General features: G+C 56.4%; 1 protein-coding gene across 4 annotated transcripts; it reads left to right on the top strand.

Moving 5' to 3' along the window:
- The first annotated feature begins 1,035 nt into the window (after positions 1-1,035).
- EGFL7 (EGF like domain multiple 7) lies at positions 1,036-20,827 on the top strand. Of its 4 annotated transcripts, XM_050907987.1 has the most exons (10): positions 1,036-1,098; positions 5,917-5,985; positions 11,562-11,748; positions 13,480-13,602; positions 13,847-13,959; positions 14,707-14,802; positions 16,251-16,415; positions 17,350-17,414; positions 17,774-17,936; positions 19,986-20,827. In XM_050907987.1, the coding sequence occupies exons 3-10, from the start codon at positions 11,669-11,671 to the stop codon at positions 20,006-20,008; spliced, it is 828 nt and encodes a 275-aa protein (XP_050763944.1). In that variant the 5' UTR covers positions 1,036-1,098; positions 5,917-5,985; positions 11,562-11,668; the 3' UTR covers positions 20,009-20,827. The 4 variants fall into 4 exon arrangements, with proteins under 4 accessions (XP_050763944.1, XP_050763942.1, XP_050763945.1 ...); XM_050907985.1 differs by having other exon boundaries at positions 17,774-20,827; XM_050907988.1 differs by lacking the exons at positions 17,350-17,414; positions 17,774-17,936; positions 19,986-20,827 and adding an exon at positions 17,096-17,289.
- Positions 20,828-22,665: the final 1,838 nt, after the last annotated feature.

Here is a 22,665-nt window from a genome sequence, read left to right as displayed (position 1 = left end):
ACCACCTTCACAGCCCTCGTGTTCCAAAATGCCTCCTTTCCTGGCATAGAGTCTGGATCAAAGTTTCAAATTCCAATTAAAAAGCTTACTATTCCTCCTTTGGCTACCCAGAACCAAGGTCACACATACACATATATTAAATTTGAAATCACAATCAGCTTTGCACCAGAATGGCCTTGAAAATTACAGAGCCAGGGCAGTTGTTTCCACTGTCTCTGCTGCCCGGCGCTGAAGATGCCATCTTTGCTGGGTGATGTCCTGCAGGTTTAGTGGTCCAAACTGCATGTACCTCGCTCTTTCCCAACACAGGGACAGTGTGACAGGGGTGACAAGCCATCCAACAAACTGACTGACCACTGTGTTGTAACCCAAATTTCAGGGGGTCGCAAATACTGCAGAACGTGCTCCACTGGTGCTTAACGTCAACATGGCCCCCTTTTGAGAAGATGGCCGCCAGCCCCGCCATGCTTGGCACGGGCTGTGAGGGAGGCCCTGGCGCTGCGGGGGTCCCCACTGGCCCCCCCATCTGCCCCCTCTGAAGGGGAACGAGAGGCGGCTGTGGTGGGGGCTGTTGAAATGTGCCCCATGCCAGTGAGGCGGGAGGGTGGGGGGCAGCTGCCATCTTAGGCCTGGTGTGAGGTGCAGGCGGGGAGCGCAGGCGGGCAGCCCTCTCCCTCCCCGTGTCCCCGGGGACGCGTGGCTGCCTCCTCCCCATTTCGGCACCCCGTGGCCATCCCCAGTGGGCACGGTGTAGGGGTGCCGCCCCGCGGCCCCTCTCCCCCTCCGGGCGCAGGGCGGCTGTGTTTGTTCTCCTCGCGGCGCCCGTTATCAGCGCACAACACACACAGGAAGTCCTGTCTGGGATTGTCCATCCCCGGCCTGATTTATACAGGAAGAAAAGCATAAAAAGCCGCCCTTCCACCTCGGCAGCCACCTCCTGCCTGTGCGCGGCCGGCGACCGGCCATGCCGGGGGCGCGAGGCGAGTGCCCAGGCCCTCCAGACCCAGGGCGGCCAGGCGGGGATGGCCGCCGGGAGCCATCGGGGAGCACGGCGGCGGGGCTGGTCCCGGCGCAGCGGGGGACGGCAGGGCACCGCAGGTACCGTACGAGCTGTGGCCATCACCACAGCGGGGATAGGGTGGATGGGACGGGATGGGGAGCTGGCGCTGGGGGCAGCGGGAGTGTGTCCTTGCCGGGCCAGACCCTGCGGGCTCCGGGTGGGTTTTTGCCCCTGCTCAGGCAGAGACGATGGCAGGAGCCTTGGGGGCTGGTTGAACACACAGCACTGGCAAAGGGCTGCCGGAGCAAACGGGTTTTTAAAGCATCCTTAAGCTGCTGCCAGTGAGACTGGCTCTGCTGTCAGCCATGCACGTGCCGAGCCGAGGAGCGTCTCCAGCGCTGGTTTGCTCAGAACGGAGCCCAACATGCAGCACTATTATTTTTAATTCACCCCACTGGCACTCAGGCTGTTTTCCAGGAGTGGAGAGCTCAGAGGGTAAATTTTACCTCTTGTGCATGTAGAGGAAGGCTGCAAACACTTGCAGAAATACCTGTGAGATAGCTGGAAATCCTTAGCAAATCTCCTTTCTTTCCATAACTCATTCACTTTTTCCATCTGCCTGCTCTCTGAACACCTCTGATACACCACCACGTTGCTCATCCTTCCGCCCGCGCTCCCCCCGTCCGCTCTCACTCCCCTCTGTGCAGCATGCGGCGGAGCCGCTTGCTCTTGGTGCAGCGGGACCCCGAGCCGTGACGCCGTGCTGCTGATTTCAGATTCCACCGCGGCAGAGTTCGGCCCCCGGACGCGGGCAGGACGCCGGGCTGGATGGGGCTGTGGGCAGGGACCGTCCCTGCTCTCACACAGACCTGAGGCTTGCCCTGGCTAACGGCCGAGCCTGGAGTGTGCCGGTGTTTGCATGCCAGGAGCTCAGCAAAGCCTCTCAAATTTATAACCGTGGAGCTGGGTGATTTGCATGCTATCTGTTTTCAGCTACCTGCAGACCTATGGGTCCCACAGTCCTAATCTGTGGCATTACACAATGCAGGCAGGAGGCTTTCAGTGACTCTTATTTTGGGATAAAAGACTGGCTGTGGGCAGGAGCAGCTGGGATACCCAGGCACTGGCTGGCTGTGCGGGAATACGGAGCAGGACCACGCCAGTGAATGGCTCTCGGTAGAAATAACCCAGCGTGCTTTTTCCCAGGGTCTAACATTCACGGAATCAATTCACTGGGCAGAGAATCAAACCTAAGAAGAAATAACAAGGCTTTGTCAGTGATAAAATTAATTTAAAAGTGGATTGGGAAGCTCTGCCACCGCTTGGGAAGTTGCGCGACACAGAAGCCCAGATGCGGTGGCTGGACCCTGAGCCTCCTCGAAAATCCACCTCTTCTCTGGGTAGCAGCAGAAAACACGGAGTCTGCCCTGGCAGATTTTTAATGTTATTCCCTGTGATCCAGCATTCATTCTGCCGATTGAGTTAGTCCCCCTCTATGCTGTTAAACTACCAGCTCTGCACAAGTTTCCCTAGAGGTAAGGAAGAGAAATTGAATCTGGGCTGCAGGCTCATTTGAGCCATTTCCCAGGCTCTACTGCTGCAGATGGGGCTGGCTCTGGAGAGATTTACAACTGCAACAAATTAGAGTAAACGAACCTGACTCACAGTCACACCAGCAGCAGAAGGGCATGGTGAAACACAAGGGAAGATTTAACTTGAGGTTTCAGACCAGACAGAGAAAGAAAAGGGTCTCTGCAAACAGAAGAGGATGATCAGAATTGTTATTTCACTCTCCGTCCTCTCTCCCCAAATGAACACTTGGATTCCCGTCCTGCCCATAGCCTGGGAGGTGGCTGCAGAGAGGAGCTCCGCTTAGTGCAGGTTTCTGGAGCTGGAGACCTTCTCCTGGTAGAGAAGGATAATCAGAGCAAAAACCAGTCTTGTGCGAAACGCTCTCTCCTGAGCTGCGCACTGGGATGGCCGTGATGAAGGGACTGAGCCATGCATGCAACTCACAGCTATTCCCACCGCACTTCCCATGCGCTCCTTGGGGAGTGATTCACTGGGAAAACGCAGAGGGGAACGGCGGGGTGGGGGACCATTCCCCACTGACTAATGCCACTTTTTGCCAGGGAAATTTCACAGAAAGCCGCGAAATTCAGTTTATTCCTGGGTGAGATGAATCATTTCCCAGCTTTTACACAGCAGCCATTACTGCCTCCTCTAAATGTAAATAAGAGCTCATCTGTGTGCACATAAGAGAAAATAAACCTGGCTACAGGATGTTGCCCTGTTCACGCATTTGGTTTTGCACAGCTACAGCTAGGCTGCTCTATGTCTCTATGGTCACCTTAAGTTATAACTTACCGGTCCTGAGACACTTAATGTTTGCGAAATCCTTACTCAGGCAAAAAAAATCACTTTGTGGGAATCAGATCTCGGTAATAATATGCATAGTGCTGGGCAACTGCTGACGACAGACCAAGAGCTATGGGCCAAGTACTTTTCTTGGTTTGACCTGCTTTGATCCCACTGACATCAATGGACTCCTCAAGATTTCCACTGAGATAACTGGTCTGCAGCTGACGCAACCGAGAACAATATGGGACATAATAGAATAGTGGGAGGTCGTTTTCCTTACAGAGCTCTGCAGAACAGGGGCTGCTCCAAAGCCTAAACTTAAGTGTAAAGTTTATAAACAGCCTTATGAAAAGCCTGAGCAGAAGAGTTTGTCCTAAAACAGGAAAAGCCATTCCCCCTGTTTTCAGAAGCACCAAAAATTCCTATTGCTTTAGCAAGTGCTTCCAGTTCTGTGCGAGACCCCTGCGGAGGCCAGCGAGAGCCCATTGTACACAGCGGGTATGGGGTCAGCCATGGCTTGTAGTAGCTGAAAAGTTTTGCATCTGTATGTGTGTCACTCTTCTGTCTGTCTCCCCATCCATCCATCTATCTCCATCTGCCACTTCAGTGTCTCCGGCCCCGGTCTGGGGAAGCGCTCATGTTCTTGGGCATGTCCCATTTACTGTGATGGGCTGTAAGCACTCCTCTCTTAAGAGAGGGTTCCTGATGTGGGACTTTAGTGCTGATCTCCTATTAATTCTCCTCTCTTAATCATTCCTTTTTCATGCCTACAGAGCCAGAGCAAAGTTGAGTCCCCCCACCCCAGCCCCAGACACCCTCACACCCTCAGAGCTCACCTACCACATAGGGGACCGGCTGGAAGCCCAGCCCACACCTCCAGCCCTCAATCCACCACGGATGCTCTCAGGGTGATGTCGGATCTGGCGCCGCTGCCTGGGCGGGTGCGGTGTGCTTGGCAGGTCTGTGGGACGGGCTCTAGGAAATGGGGAGGTGGGTGAAAAATCTCACCTTTGCAGCCAGCCCGGTGCTCAGCCTGAGACCTGCTCTGGGCCAGCACTCAGGGTGCCTCGTAGCTCACACTGGCGGTAAAACCAGTGGGAGACATTGTTAAATCTAAGAGGGAGGTTGGATAGAAACATTTCTTTCTTGGCCTGGAGACAAGCGTTAATATTAGATGTCGTGGGAGTACGCTTCTAGTGTGCACGGGAGAAAGCTTTGGAGGAAACATGTAAAATACCAGTCCAGGGAGGACTTCAAATTCAGACAGACTTGCAGCCAGGAGCCAAAATCCCTTACTGCCTTTGTCAGAAGCTCATCACACCAATATTAAGAGAGCCAACAGATCCGATCTTCTCCCACTCTGAACCAGCATAACTCCTCTGCTTTCAAGGGAACTTTGCCAGGCAGTGTCCTGGGGGATTTCCTCCCAGCATAATGAATATTAGCATATAAGACACTGAACCGTCCCTAAGAGCGGAGGATTAAATGCTCTTTTAATGGACTATATGCAGTTCTTAAGCAGCTGACATGGGCACTTGCTTGAGCAAAGATTTGACCCAGTAAATGGAACTGAAAAGCAAACATTTTGCAATTAAAATACTTGCAGAATTTTAAAATGCTGCAGTGCACTGAGGGAATAATTGCCTAATGGCTGAGAAGGCTCTAACGGAGACCCTGAAAGGCGCCATGCTTAGTCCTGCGCCGGGTGGTCTTGTCCCGCAAGGAGCCGAAAGATGAGTGCCGTGAGGGATGCTGGGTGTCCATCTCCTTTCCCACCATCAAATTTACACTTGGGATCTCGGGGACTTGTGCAAAGGTTGTCTGGGCAGTTAGGCGTCTTTGTCCTTAAATGAACGTGTAGACGTACTGAAGATGGTAAAATATAGTGTTGGCGTACAGCAGATGGGATCACAAGTCAGTGTAAGGGAACTTGGATACACCCAGGAGACTGTCAGCAGGAATGGGGCACCCCGTTCTCTTGGGTTCTTGGAAAATCCCAGCCTTGGGCACTGGGGAAACTGCTGGAGGGGATAGCTTGGTGTTCAGCAAAGCCCTGGCACTGCGTTAGGTGGAACCACGGCTTCTGCTCAGCTCAGCCCTTGCTCGTATCCCTGCCTGCTCAACCCCAAAGGGTGCAAAGGCACCGTGGGTCTGTCTGGCCTTTCCCACCGGGGTCACAGCAAGGTGACCTGCACTGCAAGCTCATGTGAGCGAGGGGAGGATCAGGACCCACAGGACGCTCCTAAAACACCCACTGTGCAGCCTGCACTGCACAGCAGGGAAGGGATGGGCCTCCCCGTGCCCTGCCACCGGTATCATGGTATCTGTGCTTCTCCGGCACACCAGCGAGCCTTTGTGGTGTGAGCTCAGGGCCAATGCCAGACACGGGTACTCTGTGGCCACGATCCTGCTTTCGTCCTCCACCCGACTCCTCAAGGACCTTTGGGAGCGTCCAGGGAATCCCACACCAGGTCCATCATGGGCAAGGGCTGGGTCACTGATCTCTGCCTGCATGACAAGGGGAGTGTAACAGCAGGCTTTTTCTGTTCTGACAGTAAGAAACCGAGATGCTCCTTAAGGAAAGGATGCCTGCCCAGGACAAATGATGGAGCACCGTGGATAAGGTGAGTGTCTCAGCTGTGTAATGAGATCCTGTGCTTTCAGTGTGGTCAGACGGGGAAGCTTTCCATTGGCTTCCAAATGCATTTTGCAATTATTAGACAGGTTGACTATCAGGCTCTGTTTATCTCCCCCATACACCAGAAAAAACAATAACACTCCATGCATAATAAGATAATTACTGTCCCTTCAAGGCTCTTGGGAAAAGTTGCCTGTGCTTCGTGCTTATGAGATTAAGTGAGCTGAAATCATTCCCCAGAGATAGGCTGGATCCAGACAGAGTGAGCAAACCTGTTTGTGCCATGTGAGATGCTGCGTAACGTGGAGCTGCGCTTCCACCAGCATCAGCAAGCCTTTCCCTTGCTGCTGGGAGGGATCCCGTCTCCCACGTGCTCTGTCCTCCCCAGCAATGGAGCTCCATCTTCACCAGCACGTCCCAGAGCTGATTCCCCTCTGCTCTGCTCCCTTCCCCAGGGAGGATCTCACCAAAGCAGTTTATGCTCCTTTTACACGGGTCCACCTGAGAGCCCCACGCAGCACATCTAGCACCCATCAGCTTCCCCGGAGGGTGCAGCACGACCTGAGACAGCTCCAGTTCAATCAGCAGCCTCAGCGTATCCATGAGGAAATACAGGGGATGGGCCAGTGATCTCAGTTGCTCTTTTGGAGCCATTATTGTTTAACTGGTAAATATTTCCTTTAAATGCCTACATGCTTTCAAAAAAATTGCAAAGCTTAATGGGAACAAATATTCCCAGGGGGTTGTATCCTGCCATTCATTCGCACATCAGACCCCTGCTATCTTTAAGGCTGGTTCTGTGCATGGGCAGGCGCCTAAGTCATTTGAAAAACAATAAGCCTCTGTCCTCTAATTTCCCAGAGAAAAATGTAGACAAAACAAGTGGCAGTTTGGCACAAACCGAACTGCAGAATTTGCTCTGATAAATAACCGGGCATTTAACACGAGAAGCCTGTAGGCAGCTGGGGGATCGCCCTGCCTGATCTGTCCCCGGGCAGGTGTTGGCAAGCCGGCGGAGCTGCGCCCTGCGTGGGTCTGTGTGTTGAATTGAGGCGTCCCTCCGCCGGGTCGATCCTCACACCGCTCCACAGCTAGCGGGGTGTCCAAGGAATCCTTTAAGCATCCTTTAGGGCTCGCTGGAAACCAGCCTCCCTGTCCTGGCAGTTCGTCGCCTGCTTCTGGAGGACTTGGCTGTTGTAATGAGCTCAGGGGGATTAACGGGGCACGGCGGGAGGCTATGGACCAGTACGGTGTGTTAGGTCTCTAACCTAGGGAAAGGTGATGTCTCCTCTCATAATTGTATGTCCTCTTGGGGAGTGCAGAACCAGCTACAGTATTTTTTAGCAAAGAGAAATAAATTTGCCCTGGCCACTGCACTGGTGACGGACCAGTTCACCCAGGAGTCTGAACACCCCTGGGCGAGGGGCTGGGGGCTACGCTGGGATCTCCCTCTCTTGCCATTAATCCCCTGCCCACCCAGGTGAGCTGGTCTGGGGCGGGGGGGCCAGGGACCTTGTGTCCTCATAGCGTGGGGCATGCAGAAACGGGCTGGCGGGGCTGGCGGGGCTCAGCCTGCCGTGGAGAGCCTGCAGGTAAGGCTCCAGATCAATGCCAGGACGGGGATCCCCTGCAATCCCATCTCCATCGGGGTCAGCGCGGCAACGACAACATATGGGGCGCAACGCCAGCATGTCCCCCCAACCCTGGGCTGGGCTTCTCTGGGGGGGTCCTGCAGTGTCCCTGCAAGTCTCCTCAGGACCGGGCTCCTCTTGGGGGGGGGGGTCCTGCCTTTCCCTGCATGTCCCCCCAGGACCAGACTTCTCCGGGGGGTCCTGCCCTGTCCCTGCGTGTCCCCCGGGGAGCCGGGGCACCTCGGCGGGGGCGCGGGGGCAGGTGGCGGCTGGCGGGGGCCGGCGGGGCGGGGGCAGGCGGAGGCTCCCCGGGCCCCGGCGCTTCCCCCCGGCCGGGAGGCTCCGCTTTCCTCCCCGCCGGGAGCTCATTGGGCCGGGGCGGAGGGACCGGCTCGGGCCGGGGGAGGAAATGCGCGGGGGGCCGCGGCGCGCGGCGGCGACTCCGCGGCTCCGGCACCGCCACCGGTGAGTCCCGGCGGGCGCTGCCCGGGGGCTCGGCACGCCCGGGGGGGCCGCGGCCGCGTCCTCCGGCGAGGAGGGACGGGCGGCGCGGGGGGGGGGGGAGTGTGTGTGTATGGGGGGCGTTTCGCGGAGCGGGAGTCGATGCCGCAGCGGGGGCGGCCGGGGGTCCCGGAGCGGCCGGGGGAGGCGGGGGGGGGGGGTGGCAGCCCGGGAGGTGCCCCTGAGTCGGTGGCTGCGGCGGCAGGGCTGCGGGCAGTGCCCGGGCCGGCGGGCAGGGCTCCGCCTGCCCCGGGGGGTGCAGCGCCCGGAGGAGCGGGGCTCGGCCTGCTGCGGGCCGGGCTGAGCATCCCTGCGCCTTGCTCCGCGGTACCCGGTGTCCCTGCGCCCTGCTCCGCGGTGGCCGCGTCCCTGCAGCCCGCTCCGTGATCCCCGTGTCCCTGCGCCCTGCTCCGCCGTGCCATACCCCTGCAGCCTGCTCCGCCGTGCCTGCATCCCTGCAGCCTGCTGCGCCGTGTCCCCTTCCCTGTGCCCGCGTCCCCGCGCCCAGCTCCGTCGTGCCCGCGTCCCCATGCCCTGCTCCATCCATCGCACCCGCATCCCTGTGCCTGTGCTCCGCGGTGCCTGCGTCCCAGCCTGCGCAGAGAACAGCTGGAGGTGTTTGTAAGGCGAAATCCATCTCCCTGCTGCTGGTGCTGACCCTTTCCAGGAGGGTTTGGCTCTAAGGGCACAGACCAGGTCCAGCGCACAGTTGGGAGCAGCGGTTTCACCTGCAGAACCAGGCCAGGCTGCTTGAAAAAGTGCAGCTGCCACGTTCCCGTGAGGGTAATTGCATCCTCTTGAGAGACTGGATCCTCTTGCACCACTTTGCAGACAGACCCCGATTCCTACTGCTGCCATCAGCTGGAGTTTTAGCCTTGGTTTCATGGGCAGAGCTGGACAAAGCACTGCTCACCTACACGGTGGGTTGTATTTTCCCGTTGGTTGCTGCAGCAGGTTAGGCAAGAGCAGACTTAGGAGAGTTATAGGAACGTTTCTGGCTGGCGGGAGAGGGACCCCCGGACTCACAGGGGCACGTGGCCAGCCACGCAGACTTTGCTGCCCCCTGAAACAGCAGAGGCTCAGATGCACCCACATAGTTTCACTTGCCAGATCGTGGGGCTTCACCTCTTCATTTGAGAGACTAGAAAGGCAGTGACAAAAAACTCTGTTTTTTTTTTTCTTAAGCATGAAAAGATTTTCCTTAAATTATGTGCTTTGGAAGAGGAATGTTAGAATAGGCCGTGGCAACAGGTTGGAGGACCTTCAGCAGCTTTAAAGAGGCTGATTTTCATAAACTCATAAAAAAGACAAGTATAGACTATCGTATTTTCCACTTTTGAAACTTTTTCTAGTATGAAGAAAATATAATTTTATGACCCAGAGGGATACTCTGACCACTTGAGGTAGGCCAATGCTGCTCCATTTCAAGGCGAAAAAACAAACTGTCTATATTTTAGGCTTGTGCCCTGTGTTTCTTGCCTTCCCCACAGGGAAAGCTCCCACAGCAGTCACGGGAATCCTGTGGGAGGATGGAGATGGTTGGCAGAGTTTGACTTACAGACTTCTGGAGAAGCACCGCTAGTCTGGGGATCTGTGATTGTAAGGCAAATACGTGTCCCAGTATAGCCCTGGGAAAAGCCGGCTGGCTGAGCGGTGGGGAATTAGTACATCTCTGTACACTAGTGTCCCTGGGATGTCTCCAGGAGGACTGGGGAGAAAGAAGGTTTCTTCACTATTTTTTTAAAACTTTCCTGCAGGTCAGCCAAGGTTTGATTTCCTGATGGTGGAGGTACCATATATTAACCATTAGAAGATGAAATTTATTGCTACGTTTGGAGGAGAATGGAGGACTACAGGCTTTATATCACCCAAATCCTCCTTACATCCTCAAAGCTGGGCTTGTACGGAGGTTAAGATGGGCCCGGGCATCTGCAGTTCCCTGCTGGGCTACGGCTCCATGGGAATAGCTCGTACCACTATAGGAGCAGGCTGGGCACGTTGCTGTCCTGGAGCCAGACCCTTGACTTCTGCAGTACCACTGAATTCAGGGACTGAGTGAGGTCCCGATTGTGTTCTATAGCAATACAGTCGATTTGCTGTGACAAGAAACCTCCCTGTTGCTCAGCCAGGCAGAGCCGTGTGCCCTGCTCGTGGACTGGCATGAGTCCCTGGCTGGGTGAGGAGGGGAAGGGGCTGCTCGGCTGGCCGGCCGCCTCGCTCAGCACTATCACTGCATGGAAACACGCAGAAAAGATTTGGTATTAAGGGGCAGGAAGGCACCAGGCTGGTTTCTCTACAGATGCAGGTCTGCATCTCTCCATGCCTCAGTTTCTTTACCCGCACAAAGGAAAAGGTGGTACTGAGTGCCTTGGAGAAGGGCTTTGAGACCTGCAGGGTCTACAGATTTGGGATGGTTATCCCTAACAGCTTGGCTCAGAGTTAAGAATTGTCCCAAAGCAGTTTGGGGATGAACCTGCAACTCTCCAGTCCAATCCCACCCCACATCACCTGGGGATTTTAGAAAATTCATTTGCAGCTCACCATGTTTGCAGTTTCAGAAGGATGTTTCTTGTTGTGTTGCCTCCCCATAAAGCCACTCCTTTGTCAAGATTTAATCAGAAAGACTGATTCTTTCTTTAATTGGCATATATTTCAGGTGGGTTTCTTTATTTCTTCCTCCTTTAACTGCTGCCATCCGGAGGCCAACTGTTTTGTTTAAATTAGATACTGTTTAAATTAGATATTGTTATTGACCTTCTTCAGCCTTGTTTCGTATTTGTCCTCTGCTAGAAAATCAAAGCCTCTTTATTCGCGACTTGGTTAGTACTGACTCTGCAGACGGTACATATGGCCCTTACAGCACTTTTCTCTGGCAAGAACTTGTATTTTAAAGAGAAGAAGATCAGATTTCAGTGTGTTATGTGGTGGGAAAATGCGGCTTTACAATGCTGTATGGATTAAGAAATTACAGGCCATTGTTTTGCCCTCGCTGCCTGGAATTGGCAGCGTGTTTCATGCGACACAGGTCCCTTCCCTGCCACTCGACAGGTGACTGTGCGGCCCCCGGCGCCGCGAGAGCATCTCCTGCGTGCTGGGCCAGGCGTCCCCCCGGGGTAAATCACTGCCACACCATTGAAACGAGTGGGGCAAAGCGGGTTTGTGCCTGGAGGAGCGCCTGCCTTGCCAGGGGTTCATAGGAACAACTTGGCGATGGCTGTGTCCCCCCTTCCCCTGTGCTTTGGCATGCCACACTGCTCTGTTGCCAGCAAGTGTGCTCCTGCCCCAGCCCCTTGCGCTGCCCTTGGAGGGTCTGTGCACACCCGGTGCCGGACCCTGGGAACGGAGACTGGCCCCATCCCCGCGGCTCCGTCAGATGTCACCGGTTGGGGACGGATGCCGCATGTTCAGACCACTCTTTTCTCGGTTGCAGGGTTCCCCACTGAAGGGCGAGACATGCGGTAGGAGCCAGCGCTTCCCACCAAAGAGCGAGGACTCGGTCGTGCCGCACAGCCCGGGGCGCCGTGGGAGGGACAGGACATGCACCGCATCGGCTGCCTCCTCTTGGGACTCCTCTTCATCCTCAGCGTGACCAGCACAGATGGCTTTGCCCGGGCAGGGTAAGCCCCCTTTTTGTCTGCATCTCCCGGGTGCGCCCGTCTGCACATCATGGTGAGGCGCATCCTCTCTGGGTGATGAAGAGCCCCGTTCAGCCAGCTGGCTCCACATGCATAGGCAGCTTGCCGGGCTGGCGAGGAGGTGGGAAAAGGCTCTGCCGAGTCCTCCCAGGGCAGCCGGGGCTCGGCAGCCCTTCGCTGGTGTTTGTTTGTTTTTTCACTGAAGCGAAAAAACCTCTCAGGGAAAATCCCCTGGCTCCGTTTAGCTCCATGCAGGGGACACAAAGACATTCTGAGCTTTTTGTCCGGGAGAGTCAAAAGCTAATCAGGCCCTGAGCTGTTCATGAATGATTATTGTCTCTTTCAAGCACATCCTTGCACAAAAATATGTGCGCAATCTTGCTATCACACCAATCAAGCTTTGCAAACAAGCCATCGAAGGAGGATGCAGGCTCCCAGCTCTGAGAGGATGCACTGCCCAGGGGATGCAGGCGTGGAAGCCCCGCCGGGTTGTTGCCTGCTGTGCCCTGTGCTCCCTGGGATGCTGTGGCGGCTGCGGTCTGTGGCCCCGCAAGCCCGGGAGTGGCAGCTCCAGTGATTCCTCTTCCCTTTCCGGGAAATGGGCCCGACACGGCGCCCTGGATCGCAGCACAGCCTGGGCAGGCACAGCTCAGCGCCCGCTGGGTCAGAGGGAGCCCAGAGCTCGGTGCCCCAGTTTCTTCCCCAGCCAAAAGGAGCTCGAGCTCAATACCCGCCCCCAAATACAGCTCACATTTTATACAAAGTTTATTTTTACATTGAAATACTCTCCTCTAGCATTAAACTTTTTGCATTCTGGTTGTGACTAAAACCGCAGGCTGAATTCCTCGCTCGCACGCACAGGCTGCAGCTATAGCTTTATTCTAAATTTTGCAAAGCAAACAATTGCCATTTAAAACTTGCATCTTCTATAGCATTCATCAGTGAGGCTGAGAGGAGTTTTCTGGAGTTAATGGAAGCCATCTGATGTCCATGCTAATTTCCAGGCTTTTTATTCTAGTTTCTAATTGGGCTGGGAGGCTGAGAAAAGTAAACGAGTTCCTCAGTGGAACTGACCTGCTTGGGCTAGAAAATGTTGAAAAAAAGAATTTTTAACCAAGACCACTTTGGCTGTTAACCTTGGGAAAGTTTTCGACTGGCACACAGTTATCTTAGGAAGACTGGAGGGCAACTTTGATCTGGCCTCCACTTTTTTGCTGTGAGCCTGACCCTTCCTGTGAAATCATTAATTTCTTGGTGAGCACAGGGGCATCCGTTTCAGGAGTGCAAAAGTTTCGGAAAGGAAAAATCCACCCAGAAAGTGAGTGATTTTAGGGGAAGGGAGGCAATGAATGGAAGGAGAACTGCTTTGAGTAAATCCCCCCCTAAATCTGGGCCCCGACTGCTCCCCCGGGACGGAGGGACTGTGCCGGGGTGAGTGTACGAGGAGGCGTCAGCGCCTTTTGCACAGGGGCTGGGGAGGAAGAGCCCGTGCAGCCCACAGTCCTCAAGTTTTGTGTCACTGCCCCGAAACAGCTTGAAGTAGCCTCCTGGGTCACTCAGGCAATTAGCCGCTGCTGTTTAAATAGCCCTCTGTAGAGAGGGACTTTCAGGCCACATCCTGGGCTGGTGTAAATGAGTGGAACCCCTTTGCCCCGAAGGGAGAAGCAGCGGGTTGGTTTTTAGCCGATGTCTGACCTGCTCCCCTCTCCGCAGCCGCAGAGTCTGTGCCACGACGCCGCAGAGCCGGGCAGCCACCTACACCGAGTCCCATGTCCAGCCCGTCTACCAGCCCTACCTCACCACCTGCCAGGGCCACCGCCTCTGCAGCACCTACAGGTGAGGGCAGCTGCCTGCGCCATGGACCTTGTCCCTGAGAGGGAGCCGGATCCATCCCAGCGAGGCAGCGATGCATGGGGACTGCGAAAAGGGGGAGTCTTGCCTCGATCCATGAGGAAAGGGGCTCCCAGCCACTGGGCAGGGGTTGCCAGAGCAGGGGGTCTGACCCACTGGCATGGGAACGGGATGGGGGGCTTGGGGCAGATGCTCAGTCACCCAGCTCAGCCCCATCCTTGCGTTGCAGGACCATCTACAGGGTTGCCTACCGGCAGGCGTACAGGCAGCTGCCCCAGCCCGCAGCCTCGTGCTGTCCCGGCTGGAGCAGAGCTAACAACCATGCGCTCAGCTGCAACAGAGGTAAGAGGCTGCTGTGCCACCCCAGTGCCAGCGCTCGCCCTTCCCCTAGACCCCATGGGCCGGGTAGCTCACGTCCCTGGATGAGGCCCCGGCAGCCAGCTCTCTCATTTACCGGCACCCTGTCTATCAGGTGGATTCTCCCTGTAGGAAAGCATTTAAATTGTCAGCGTCACAACCAAATGCGGTTCAATTTCTGATTAATTCCCAGGCTTTCTCTGCTGCCTCGCAGGCCTTTTTCCTTTGGGATCACTTATTAACTTTATAGATACCAGAGGATAAATAAAACGAGTAAGTCCTTTCCATATAAATCAGCAGTAATGGAAGAGAAATGCTTTCCGGAGGCAATCATGATGTACAGCACGAAACAAATGCAAAACACATCAGCAGCTAGTCCGTCCCCAGATGAGCTCAGAGCGCAGCACCAGGGGCTTCCCAGGGCCTGCTGCTGCCCGTCGGCCCTCCTCCCTCCCGGCCGCGCTGGCTGCAGGTGCCTCGGCCTCTTTCCAGGCTGCAAAACCAAGATCCTGTTCATCCCACCCATCCTGTGCCCTGTGCACCCCGGTCAGCTCAACCCCACTGCTCCGGGGCTGGGGCAGAGCATCCTGGCCCCAGGCTGGTGCTGGTGTGTGTTTTGTTGTGTGTGTGTGTGTGCACTCTGTGTGTGTATACGCACCCACGGTGGCAGGGGAGGGAGCTCAGGACCCCCAGAGCTGCCCGGTGACGCTGTGCTCGTGTTTTGTCTCGCAGCTCTCTGCTGGGTGCCGTGCCAGAACGGTGGGAGCTGCGCCTTCCCCGGCAGATGCGCCTGCCTGCCCGGCTGGACGGGGCGAGCCTGCCAGACAGGTACCGGCTGTGCCGCTCGCCTGCGGGCTCCCTGCATCGGGCCTGCCCTGCTGCTGCCGGGAGAGCTTCTCCAGGCAGCAGCAGGGCTGCCATGGGGCTCTGGAGATCCTCTGCCCACAGACCGACGACAGGGAGCAGCATCGTGGCTCCTCACCAGGCCTTGGCACGTGCCTGGTGCTACTCAGACCGCAGAGGGGAACTGCTGTGTTGGCGCTCCGCACACACACATGCACAACTACACGTATTCCTCCAGGGCAGCGATGCCTGATGGTCTGGCCAGGAGAGGACGGGAAGCTCAGCTCCCAGGGGAGCTCTGACCTCTCTTTGGCTGCCTCGGTGCTCCCAGCCCTCATGTGCAGCCCTGGCATCCACATTTTCTCTCCACTGCTGCTCCGCGCTGGGTCAGCGTGAGCAGAGGCTGTACTCTGCCGTGACTGTACGGCCAGGAAAAGGCTTTCTGCAGAGCAGCTGTTACACCTGTGGGGTTGGCCTGAGATTGTGTATTTGTAATGACCCATCTCCCAGGCTTTGTAAACTCTCGCTGTAAACTAAGACACTCATTTACTGCAGAGACTAAATCTGTAAACCGAAAATATCTGGGGGTGGAGGGGAAGCCTGGCGATCTCCAGGCACTGAGCTCCTCTCCAGCATGAGAGCAGCCAGATGCTCCTCGCCAGAGCGCACGGAAATCAGGCAGCGTGGTGCACACCAGCATGATGCAAACCCCTGCCATGGCATTTCCCGGCTTTCCACCCGCCCATAAGGCAGAGGAGGAATGTGTGGCGTTGACCCACGCTGGGCCAGGCAGGGCTGAGCACATCGCTGACAGCTCCGGCTCCAGCGCAGGGGGGAAAGGATTTTCCCACTGCCTAAAACAGATTCGCCCGGGCGTGGGAAGCGGTTCAGCTCATTTTGCTTTGTGGGAACAGCTTTAATAACTCCCCCGTGTGAGGAGAGGTTACTGGGTTTTGTACACACTTGAAAGGCTGATAGCTCCTCGCCATGGCTGGCTGGAACCAAAACCCCGGCCGTAAATCCAGGATGAGAGCTGAGCGCTGCCCGCGCCCACCGGGCCAGAGCTGGGACATTTCTGACCACAGCTTTTGTTTCTGGCTCTTTTGTGGGGGGAGCGGGCGGAAAGGAGGAGGCCAGATCCCCCTCGGGGTTAGCCCAGGTTTACTCCAGCTGGGTGCAAGCAGAAAGGCTGTCCTAGGCGCTGGCGGGTCTTGTGCTCACACCCTGCAGTGCTGAGAGCACCCAGAGCTGTGCCCAGCACAAACGCCAGCTCGGTCTGGGGTCCCATCGCATCCCCACCCTGTGTGAGCCCACGCGGCTCTAGCAGGGGGAGCAGGATCCCTGCTTGCGGGGCTGAGCCATCCGAGCCCCTTGCACCCGGTAAGCGCCTCCTCACCACCCCTGTCCTCACTGAGCCGTACCTGTGGTTTCAGACGTGGATGAGTGTGCCGGCCAGAGCCACGGGTGCGGTCAGCTCTGCATCAACACAGCCGGGAGCTACCGCTGTGCCTGCCAGGACGGCTTCGGCCTCGCTGCCGACGACAAGGCGTGCCAGCCCCTGGTCTCACTGCCTGAGCCAGAAACCTTCAGCCAAGCAGGTAACCTGTTCCCCCCCATTGCAGGACAGCTCCGGCTGCTCAGGGCCTTCAATGAAAGCTGGGATTAACACTCAGCGTCACAGGGTGGCTGGAGCAGGAGTGGCAAGAGACAGGAGAGGGGAGGACAGCCAGAACCCCCCCTCAGCTTTATTCTCAGTGACCCAGGAGTCCCTCTACCACCCAAACAACCTCCCCTGCGCACAAATCCAGCAACTGCTCCCTCTGCAAGGGTGACAGAGCCTGGCTGTGGCATGCGGTGTCTGGGATGTGGCTGTTCTCTCCATCATCATCGTCCTTCCTACAGGGCAAGTCTGGAGCCACGAGGAGCGGCGGGCACCGCTGGTGACGGCCCATTATTACTTTTGGTACGCGCTGTGACACTTCAAACTCGTACCGTGAGTAATAATGCGCTGTGGCCAGCACAGGCATCACGCAGTAAACGCCTGGGAGAGCAGGGCACTGTCTGCACGTGCCCCACAAGCCACCCACCTTTATCCCCTGTCCACAGCCCTCAGCAGGGATGATCCTTTGCGCCCACCATGGGACACGGCAGACCCGGGCGCTAACTAATCTGACAACATAGGCACGAAAGGCCAGGCTTCTCCAGACATCTGATAAGATGTCTGGAGACATCTTTAAGCATCACCCCACTGGCTGAAAAATCCCCCACTTTGTTGCAGGTACTCCAGCAGCAAGGAGAGGCTTGTGCACGTTAGCAGCAGGACTAGATGCCAGTGCTTGGAGCAGGCGTTGGATCCAGTCGATGCTCCGGGGGCTGGTCCCAGCAGGGCAGACCCCAGGGATTCGCTAGGAGGGGAGTGGAAAGCAGCAGAGCTTGGCCTGAGCCCTGCAGCAATGTCTCTCCCCAGCACCTTCCGCTTCACCTCGGTCAATGGGCTTTTACTCACTGACCTTCTCTTGGTCACTTTTTCAGGTCCCCCCAGTGAAATGAAGGAAGAAATGAAAGACCTGAAGAGCAGAGTGGAAGCGCTGGAGCAGGTGAGCTTTCAGCACACACCTCTGCCCTGCCCTGCCCTCACTGCCCTGTCGCAGCTCAAGGCCACGCTCAGCCAGCTCCCACCCCGGGCTCTTTGCAGCCAGGGTTTCCCTCCGCCCCGGCTCTATTTTTAACATCATGCTGGCCTCATGCCGCAGCGATCCCAGCTGTGCTCCATGCTGCCGGCAGCACCACGCAGCAGCTCTTCCAGCCCAGCGGCCCTTTGAACGCCACCAAAGCCCTGCGAGCCGGCTGGCGTGCCGCCCCGGTGGGGTGCACCCCGGCAGGCAGCGTGCTACATCCCACTGGGTGGTCCTCCTGGCTGGGGAGGACACGCTCACGGCTCCCCTCCTCTCTGCAGAAACTCCAGTTGGTGCTGGCCCCCTTCCACAACCTCATGCCATCTGCCCCGGAGGACGTCGGCGCAGACCCCATCAGCCGGCTGTCCCACTCCCTCCAGCAACTGGACAGAATCGACTCCCTGAGCGAGCAGATCTCTTTCCTTGAGGAGCGGCTGGAGACGTGTAAGTGCCTGGAAAAAGCAGGGTTGAAGTATTTCATTCCACCCACACTGGCCACGGTGAGCAGATGCGGGCCAGCGAGATCAGTAACACATATGCCACTATTAATCTATAACTCCCTCAAGCTCAGCAGCCTGTAATTAATAAAAGATGAACACAAGCAGCCCATTAGCTTCATTTCAAAGCTGTTTCTATGGCTGCACCATCTGACTGCCCTTGTAGCAGCCAAAAATCATAAGAAGATCGGCACATGGAAACGTGGCTCTGGGGCAGAATCAGCGGGAGCCCACTATGAGCAGTGGGTCACGTCTCGCCAACAGCATCCTCGCCGGCTGTGTTCCCTTCCTGTACCATTGTAACTTAGTCCTTAGAAAAGAAACTCCAGCTCTTAGGAAATTAACAGTCCAAAAAGTCAATCAGGAAAGTTTAGGGAGCGTGCAGAAGTTGGCAGATTTACGAGCCTGGGAAGTTTTAGGCATTTCTTTTTGAAGTCTACAGACCAGTCCTTTGCCAAGCAGTGGACCAGAGAGGGTCTCCTAAGTAGCAAACGCTGAAGAAGAGTCACTGGTGAGAGCTGTCATGTGTGAAAGGGCCGAAGGCGGGGGGTCCTGCCTGGTGCGCTCCCCCGCGGCGCCGCAGAGTGGGGCAGCATCCCCTCGGGTCCCCGAGGTGTGCGCGCTGCTCTCCCTGGAGCACTGCAGCTTGACTCAGAGTAGAGCACAAACCATACGAAGACTTTATTTTGATAGGCAGCTCTTTGCAGCTCGCTTTCCCATCAAATAATTCCAGTCAAACAGGCCCAGAAACTAGGCATGGCTGGGCTGGCTCAGGAGCTGGTGTGCAGCAGCAGCCTGGTGCTCATGGCAGAGGGGTGAGGGTGCTTGGAAAGACTTAAGGGGAAACTTTGTTTCAGGGCCTATCCAGTCCCAGTTCACTGCTTGCAGTAATGGCTTAGATATAAAAGACTTCAAAGAACTTGTTTGAAGACTAAGTAGCTGCAAATAGACACTTAAAAAACATCTCGGAAAGGGGTAATCATCAGAACCACTGAGTGTTCCAGCAGAACGAGTTTCCTAATATTGCCCTGTACATATTATTAGCGACAGCACCGAGGAATGTGAGCAGTATCACAAGGTAACATGGATTTATTCCAAGGGATGACTCCAAAGTCCCGAAATTAACTTCTGCCAAGCCCGTTCTGGCAAGCAAAACTTGTTTTTGTCCCTCTCATGGTCTTGAAAGTTCCTGGAGGGGACAAGACTGTCCTTTCGTACTCCAGCAAGCGCTGGGGCTTGCAGGGCATCCCATGGAGAGTTAAGTAGCCATCCATTTTCTGTGCCTTGTGAAGCGTTTCACAACTGAATGCTAAGATACAACTGCACCCTCCAATTATCTGCCCAGTGGGGATGTGTGTAAGGACTAAAAATCATTTTCTCGTCTTTAAACCACCAGTGAAGGCACAAGATCACATCTCTTTAAGCCATAACCATTTTAGCGCCTGTAAGTCTGAATTACCCCCAGTTCAGCACAGGCTGTGTCGATGCTCGGCTGTGACGCTTACAGCCAGTTAGCAGCAAGACAGGCTCATGACTGCACGTGGCTGTGCCGCAGTCACCCCGTGCGGTCCCTTCCCCAGCCCACGGAGCTCCCTGGGCGCTGGGGACTTTGGTGACCCACAGCGCCTGCTTCCAGTTACTGTCACACCGAGCCACCAGCTGTGTCTGCGGTGGGGACAGGCTGCTCCCAGCCTCCCGTCCCCGGGGCAGCCAGCATTATTGTCACTGGCTCTCCCCCCTGCCTTGGGACGCTTTGCACAGGACTTCCCAGGCCCAGGCGAGGCCTGGGGCATGCCGGGGAGGCAAGAGTGACGTTCCCAAAGGCGGCACGACAGAGCCAGCCTGGGGTTGTTTGGCAAAGGAAAAGGAGCAAGTGTGGGTGACATTCACAGAGGTTGAGGTCAACCTCATCCTTCTTGGGGAGAGACAAACTAAACCCAGGCTAACAACATTGCTGGATTGTTGGGTTTTCTTTTTTTTTTTTCCATCTTCCCAGGTTCCTGCAAGAATGAACTCTAGCTGAGCGAGGACCTGGAGCAAGCCGAGTGCATCCACAGCTCTTATCTCACTCTCCAGGCCCAGGCTGGGGACAAAGCCACATCATCTACAGGAAGGCACAGGGTAGCAGGAGAAGGCTGGTTTCCCATCAGCATCTCCACCATTTTCTCTTCCAACTCACCTTATCAAAGGTCACGCAGTTACTTCCAAACTGGACTCTGAGCCCTCAGCATCTCACCCCCTTCCTGCCGGAGAGGCAGAAAATAAATGCCTTACCTCATGCCATTAGTGCCTGTCTGGCTGTGCCAGAGAGACTGGCTGTATGTGAAGCCGTGTGGTGCTTAGCTTTGCCTGGCTTTTACTCAGCATCACCCTGGGACATCATCTCCCAGGGAGCAGGGGGCACAGGGGTGGTTGTGCTGCCTGCCCAGCGGAGCACAGACCTGGCCTGGGCAGGACAGGTGCCCCCCACCCATGCTCCCACCCAAAGAAGGTGGGGGACAAGTCCTGCGTTTGGAGGACTACGGCCAAAAAGGACTTGTGGCAGAGGGGGCAGCCCCAAGCCAGGCATCACGGCAGGGGATGGGTGCAACTGGTCCCTGCAAAGGTACTCCGCTGGCTGGGTCCAGGGAGCGGGTGCCCATCCCTGCAGCTTCTGTTCTGCTCTCTGGGACCAGCCTCCCTCCACGAGCGCTGGAGGTGGGCTGGTGCCTCACTGCTTCTTAGCATGGCAGCTGCAGCAGCTTCCTCTGAGTTTACCTGCTCCTGCTCGCCGACCTCTGCACCAGCCCTGGGCCCTACAGAGCAGTAACAAGGATGATGCTTTTACCTGGGCCGGAAGGTGCAGAGAGTCTGTTTTTACTTGCTTTAATAGAAAACCTTTCCCTGTGACACTCCCATCATCAGCACAGAGCAGACAGGGACAAACCTGTGCCACTTAGTAGTGCCAACAGGGTGAGGCCAAGGAGGGAGGGACAGTCCTCTGCACGCCTGGATTGAGGACTGAGGCCTGGCAAGCCCAGGTGTTTACACTGGCACGAGCACCGGCTGTTGGGTTAGCCGGTCCCTCCCGGAGCCGACAGCCGCTGCGCTGTCAGCCCACGGCCCATGCACCTACCTCCCCCCCAGCACTGTTTGCTCAAGCCCAAGGACACTCGTACAGCAGAGCAGATGTGACCGACCTGGTACAACTCTTTCCTACTTGCCTAGAGTGGAGCAGGAGGAGCCGCGTGCCACGCAGGCAACGGGGTGCTGCAGGGGTTATACCAAAATAAAGCCTCCTGCTGCGCACACTGAGGCTGTGGGATCGTTACTGGCTGGGAAGGTGCTTGCTCCAGGGCCCTGCTTTGACGTGAGCTCCTAGCCACACAGGCACCACCTTCCTCTTCCCCTGCGAGAGGTCCCTGCAGGCATTTGTCCTCCTGGTTCAGGCCAGGCTGTGGCTCAGTGTGAGGCTGGGGTGCAGAAGCACAGCCCTCCTGCCTGTGGGGCACAGGACGGGGACAGGGACCTGCCATTGCCCCTCGAGCACCAAACCCATCCCCTGCAAGAGCTGACGGGTCAGCACCCTTCTTCCTCCTGCAGCAGCTCTCCTCCCCCAGCTCCCACACAAGACCAGGAGTCTCCTTTATTTAAATAACCAAAGGTGTACTTTTTTTTTTTTAAAGCACATAACATTATTCTCAACCCAATTAAAAGTGAACAGCAGACAACTGCACACAGAGGCACTGCTCCCTCCTCCCAGGGAAGGATGCTGCAGGAGTCACTCCATGGACATGGTTACAACCCCCCCACCCCCCACCAGGAGCCCTCCCAGGACCCTTCTGGATTTAACCTCCATGACAGCCCTTTATCTGCCGCTCTTACAAAGTGCTGGTTCGGTTCCCATCTTCCCACCCCGACCCGTCCCACAGCGGGTCTGACCCCTGAGTCTGTACTGTAAGGCCCCTCTAATAAAGCCCCCTGGCCCCCACCAGCACCAGCTCAGCCCACGGGCTCTCTCCCTTGGGGACCGCTGGCTCTACGGGAACTCCCTGCCTTTCCCAGTTGAGGCTTTAACCCCAAAATGCCATAGGACTGCAAATCCACCAACACAGCCCCAGACAGGCTGCAAAAGCCAGTTGCATTGGTTACCCGAGTAGCCCCAGGCAGCTTATCTCTAGGGTATACACCCTGGGCCACAAACAGGAGAGCGAAAGCCTCCCTGAACCCAGGTTAGAGGTAAAGGTTACCCCCTGGAACCACGGACCTGACCCAGCCTTGGTCTTCACAGGACATCAACACTTCTGCAGCTCCCAGCAAGGGATCCAGGAGCCCTGCTGGTCCACCACCTCAAAGCACAGGGGAAACCCCTTTATCTGAACGGGGAAAGGAGTCCATTTCCCCCAAAGGGAGAGCTGAAGCCTTCCGAGCCCCGTTACAGTTGCAGCTCACCCACCCTGCAGCTCTGCAGGAGTTTTACAAGCCTTGCAGAGCAGCAGCTCTACTGAGATCAGCAAAGACACACGGGATAGGCACCATCTTTTGGCCAGTGCTGACCATGACAAGTGGCAAAACGAGCATGACAGAGCCCTTCACATCTGCAACGGGTATCATAGGCACCAGGACGCCTGCTGCGACCAGGCTGAACCACCACCACGGCAGGGAGTTGGCAGCACAGTTTCCCAACACCAAGGAAG

This window comes from Gymnogyps californianus, chromosome 18, assembly GCF_018139145.2.
Source record: "Gymnogyps californianus isolate 813 chromosome 18, ASM1813914v2, whole genome shotgun sequence".
NCBI lineage: Eukaryota > Metazoa > Chordata > Aves > Accipitriformes > Cathartidae > Gymnogyps > Gymnogyps californianus.
The sequence above is the reverse complement of the archived record's forward strand: the minus strand, read 5'-3'. Positions and strand labels throughout refer to the sequence as shown.